Source organism: Salvelinus fontinalis, chromosome 9, assembly GCF_029448725.1.
Source record: "Salvelinus fontinalis isolate EN_2023a chromosome 9, ASM2944872v1, whole genome shotgun sequence".
Taxonomy (NCBI): domain Eukaryota; kingdom Metazoa; phylum Chordata; class Actinopteri; order Salmoniformes; family Salmonidae; genus Salvelinus; species Salvelinus fontinalis.
Window position 1 is genome coordinate 10,837,620 of NC_074673.1, and position 6,000 is coordinate 10,843,619.

Genomic DNA, 6,000 nt, shown 5'->3' on the forward strand with positions numbered 1-6,000 from the left:
GATGGTACAATATAAAGCCCCTCTGTAAAGTAGATGGTGAAATATAAAGCCCCTCTGTACAGTAGATGGTACAATATAAAGCCCCTCTGTACAGTAGATGGTACAATATAAAGCCCCTCTGTACAGTAGATGGTGCAATATAAAGCCCCTCTGTACAGTAGATGGTACAATATAAAGCCCCTCTGTACAGTAGATGGTACAATATAAAGCCCCTCTGTAAAGTAGATGTTGCAATATAAAGCCCCTCTGTACAGTAGATGGTACAATATAAAGCCCCTCTGTACAGTAGATGGTACAATATAAAGCCCCTCTGTACAGTAGATGGTGCAATATAAAGCCCCTCTGTACAGTAGATGGTACAATATAAAGCCCCTCTGTACAGTAGATGGTACAATATAAAGCCCCTCTGTACAGTAGATGGTACAATATAAAGCCCCTATGTACAGTAGATGGTACAATATAAAGCCCCTCTGTAAAGTAGATGGTACAATATAAAGCCCCTCTGTACAGTAGATGGTACAATATAAAGCCCCTCTGTACAGTAGATGGTACATTATAAAGCCCCTCTGTAAAGTAGATGGTACAATATAAAGCCCCTCTGTACAGTAGATGGTACAATATAAAGCCCCCCTGTACAGTAGATGGTACATTATAAAGCCCCTCTGTAAAGTAGATGGTACAATATAAAGCCCCTCTGTACAGTAGATGATACAATATAAAGCCCCTCTGTACAGTAGATGGTACCATATAAAGCCCCTCTGTAAAGTAGATGGTACAATATAAAGCCCCTCTGTACAGTAGATGGTACATTATAAAGCCCCTCTGTAAAGTAGATGGTACAATATAAAGCCCCTCTGTACAGTAGATGGTACAATATAAAGCCCCTCTGTACAGTAGATGGTACCATATAAAGCCCCTCTGTAAAGTAGATGGTACAATATAAAGCCCCTCTGTACAGTAGATGGTACAATATAAAGCCCCTCTGTACAGTAGATGGTACAATATAAAGCCCCTCTGTACAGTAGATGGTACAATATAAAGGCCCTCTGTAAAGTAGATGGTACAATATAAAGGCCCTCTGTAAAGTAGATGGTACAATATAAAGCCCCTCTGTACAGTAGATGGTACAATATAAAGCCCCTCTGTGCAGTAGATGGTACAATATAAAGCCCCTCTGTACAGTAGATGGTGCAATATAAAGCCCCTCTGTACAGTAGATGTTGCAATATAAAGCCCCTCTGTACAGTAGATGGTACAATATAAAGCCCCTCTGTACAGTAGATGCTGCAATATAAAGCCCCTCTGTACCCTCTGGTACAATATAAAGCCCCTCTGTACAGTAGATGGTACAATATAAAGCCCCTCTGTACAGTAGATGGTACAATATAAAGCCCCTCTGTACAGTAGATGTTGCAATATAAAGCCCCTCTGTACAGTAGATGTTGCAATATAAAGCCCCTCTGTACAGTAGATTGTACAATATAAAGCCCCTCTGTACAGTAGATGCTACAATATAAAGCCCCTCTATACAGTAGATAGTACAATATAAAGCCCCTCTGTACAGTAGATGGTACAATATAAAGCCCTTCTGTACAGTATCTGGTACAATATAAAGCCCCTCTGTACAGTAGATTGTACAATATAAAGCCACTCTGTACAGTAGCTGGTAAAATATAAAGCCCCTCTGTACAGTAGATGGTACAATATAAAGCCCCTCTGTACAGTAGATGGTGCAATATAAAGGCCCTCTGTACAGTAGATGGTACAATATAAAGCCCCTCTGTGCAGTAGATGATGCAATATAAAGCCCCTCTGTACAGTAGATTGTACAATATAAAGCCACTCTGTATAGTAGATGATGCAATATAAAGCCCCTCTGTGCAGTAGATGGTACAATATAAAGCCCCTCTGTGCAGTAGATGGTACAATATAAAGCCCCTCTGTAAAGTAGATGTTGCAATATAAAGCCCCTCTGTACAGTAGATGTTGCAATATAAAGCCCCTCTGTACAGTAGATTGTACAATATAAAGCCCCTCTGTACAGTAGATGCTACAATATAAAGCCCCTCTATACAGTAGATAGTACAATATAAAGCCCCTCTGTACAGTAGATGGTACAATATAAAGCCCCTCTGTACAGTATCTGGTACAATATAAAGCCCCTCTGTACAGTAGATTGTACAATATAAAGCCACTCTGTACAGTAGCTGGTACAATATAAAGCCCCTCTGTACAGTAGATGGTACAAAATAAAGCCCCTCTGTGCAGTAGATGATGCAATATAAAGCCCCTCTGTACAGTAGATTGTACAATATAAAGCCACTCTGTACAGTAGATGATGCAATATAAAGCCCCTCTGTGCAGTAGATGGTACAATATAAAGCCCCTCTGTGCAGTAGATGGTACAATATAAAGCCCCTCTGTACAGTAAATGGTGCAATATAAAGGCCCTCTGTACAGTAGATGGTACAATATAAAGCCCCTCTGTGCAGTAGATGGTACAATATAAAGCCCCTCTGTGCAGTAGATTGTACAATATAAAGCCCCTCTTTACAGTAAATGTTGCAATATAAAGCCCCTCTGTGCAGTAGATTGTACAATATAAAGCCCCTCTTTACAGTAGATGGTACAATATAAAGCCCCTCTGTACAGTAGATGGTGCAATATAAAGCCCCTCTGTACAGTAGATGGTACAATATAAAGCCCCTCTGTAAAGCAGATGGTACAATATAAGCCCCTCTGTACAGTTGATGGACTGCTGATTATTTGACATCCACCAGATATGTGCAGTGAAATGTGTTGTTTTACAGGGCCAGGCATAGCAGTACGGCGCCCCTGGAGCACATTAGAGTTAAGTGCCTTGCTCAAGGGTACTTCGACAGATTTTTCACCTTGGGTAGTTGAACCAGCAATCTTTCGGGTTACTGGCCCATGGCTCTTAACCACTAGGCTACGTGCCGCCCTGGTGGTTTGTGCTCTGGTCTCTGATGATTTGAACTCTGGTCTCTTACCTCTTTGTATAGAGCACAGATGTGTAGAGCCGTGTTTCCCGAGGCGTTCATGACACCCATATCTGCTCCATAGAACAACAGCTGCTCCAGGTGGTGGACATGTCCATATCTACACGCCTGCCACACAAACACAGAGACCATGTCAAATAATGTCCATATCTACAGGCCTGACAGACAAACACCAAACACAGAGTCCATGTCAAATAATGTCCATCCCGACAGGTCTGCCACACAAACACAGAGACCATGTCAAATAATGTCCATACCTACACGCCTGACACACAAACACAGAGACCATGTCAAATAATGTCCATCCCGACAAGTCTGCCACACAAACACAGAGACCATGTCAAATAATGTCCATATCTACAGGCCTGCCACACAAACACAGAGACCATGTCAAATAATGTCCATATCTACACGCCTGCCACACAAACACAGAGACCATGTCAAATAATGTCCATATCTACAGGCCTGACAGACAAACACCAAACACAGAGTCCAAGTCAAATAATGTCCATATCTACAAGCCTGCCACACATACACAGAAGACATCACAAAGACCAGGTCAAAACAAAAGAAAATGAAACAATCCATACAGTAACTTACATAAGGCAAACCGGGACTAGCATAGAAAATATGACCAACCAAACATTTAGAAAGTCAATGATTGGCAAGAGAAGTCTATTCTGGTTAGTGTTCCCGTGGATGATATATAGACCAGGTATTTTCAATCTGGGGTACGCGTTCCCCCAGGGGTAAGCACAATGCCGTCGGGGGTACGCCAAATCAAAATGTGATTCAAATAAACATTTTATTATAATAATTTCTTTACGTTTTCAAACAGTACATTTATATTTTCCAACGTGGCTATACATTTGGGTGAGGTTTTTTTCTCACCTGAGTAGCCTTGTTTCCCTGCCACAAATTAAAATTAAACCATCTAGTGTTCAGTGAAATAACAACACAATGTCAAATACAGGTAGCCTAGTCAAATAATTAACATCCAATCACATTAACCGTTACTCTCTCGCGGGAAAGCTTCACTATTGCGCAGACATTTGGAAAAGAAACATGACAATTTGAAAAATAAACCACAGGAGTTTTTGGAGCGAGAATAAAGACGACTTTTGAGTAGTAAGACATGTATAAAAGCAACAGATACCATTAATAAGAAGGGGCTCGAAGCATCTCATATGGTGAGCTACCGAGTGGCTAGGACAGGCAAGCCCCATACTATTGTGGAGGACTTTCTGCTGAGGATATGGCTGGGACAATTCTGGGGGAAAAGGCTAAAAAAACTATACAAACAATGCCTTCATCAAACAACACTGTTTCATGATGCATCAGTTTTTTATTTTACCTTCATTTAACTAGGCAAGTCAGTTAAGAACAAATTCTTATTTTCAATGACGGCCTAAGAACAGTGGGTTAACTGCCTTGTTCAGGGGCAGAACGACAGATTTTCACCTTGTCAGCTCAGGGATTCAATCTTGCAACCTTCCCGTTACTAGTCCAATGCTCTAACCACTAGGCTACCTGCCGCCCAATGACACGGTAGGAGATGTTTTGAAACAATTACTGCTTCGCATACAAGCCAGTGAATTATATGTGTTACAGCTGGATGAGTCAACAGACGTGGCGGGCACAGCTCCTGGTATATGTCCGTTACGTTAATGGGGGGTCAACTAAGGAAGACATCCTTTTCTGAAAACCACTGGAAACCAGGACAACAGGAGAGGATGTTTTTTAAGTACTGGACAGCTTTGTGACATCAAATGGACTTTGGTGGTCAAGATGTGTTGGTATCTGTACTGATGGCGCAAAAGCCATGGCAGGGAGACATAGTGGAGGGGTAACGCGCATGCAAGCAGTTGCTCCTGACACCACTTGGGTACACTGCAGCATCCACCGAGAGGCTCTTGTTGCCAAGGGAATGCCTGACAGCTTGAAAGACGTTTTGGACACTACAGTGAAAATGGTTAATTTTGTTAAAGCAAGGTCTCTGAACTCTCGTGTATTTTTTGCATTATGCAATGATATGGGCAGCGACCATGTAACGCTTTTACAACATACAGAAGTGCGCTGGTTATCAAGTGGCAAAGTATTGACACATTTTTTTAAATTGAGATACGTGCTTAAAGTTTTATTTACTGACCATAATTTTCACTTGTCTGACCGCTTGCATGATGACGAGTTTCTCACACGACTGGCCTATCTGGGTGATGTTTTTTCTCACCTGAATGATGGGAATCTAGGATTACAGGGACTCTCCGCAACTATATTCAATGTGCAGGACAAAATTGAGGCTATGATTAAGAAGTTGGAGCTCTTTTCTGTCTGCATTAACAAGGACAACACACAGGTCTTTCCATCATTGTATGATTTCTTGAGTGCCAATGAACTCAAGCTTACGGACAATGTCAAATGTGATATAGCGAAGCACCTGAGTGAGCTGAGTGTGCAATTACGCAGGTACTTTCCTGAAATGGACGACGCAAACAACTGGATTCGTTATCCCTTTCATGCCCTGCCTCCAGTCCACTTACCGATATCTGAACAAGAGAGCCTCATCGAAATAGCAACAAGCAGTTCTGTGAAAATGTAATTTAATCAGAAGACACTGCCAGATTTCTGGATAGGGCTGCGCTCAGAGTTTCTTGCCTTGACAAATCGCGCTTTTAGGACACTGATGCCCTTTGCAACCACGTACCTATGTGAGAGTGGATTCTCGGCTCTCATTAGCATGAAACTAAATACAGGTGTATGGAAAATGATTTAAGACTGAGACTCTCTCCAGTACAACCCAACATTGCAGAGTTATGTGCATCCTTTCAAGCACACCCTTCTCATTAACCTGTGGTGAGTTATTCACATTTTTTATGAACAAATAAGGTTTTATATGTAAGATGTCTAAATAAAGAGCACAATTATTGAGTATTATTATTATTATTTGTGCCCTGGTCCTTTAAGAGCTCTTTGTGACTTC

The 6,000-nt window shown here is 41.5% G+C and overlaps 1 protein-coding gene across 6 annotated transcripts in view; it reads right to left on the reverse strand.

Annotated features, from left to right (window-relative positions):
- Positions 1 to 6,000, reverse strand: part of LOC129862040 (SH3 and multiple ankyrin repeat domains protein 2-like) — a 203,886-nt gene that overhangs the window by 144,894 nt on the left and 52,992 nt on the right. For all 6 annotated transcript variants that reach the window (XM_055933363.1, XM_055933362.1, XM_055933360.1 and 3 more), the window contains exon 9: positions 3,012 to 3,128. In XM_055933363.1, coding sequence (XP_055789338.1) covers positions 3,012 to 3,128 — 117 coding nt within the window. The remainder of the gene's footprint in view (positions 1 to 3,011; positions 3,129 to 6,000) is intronic.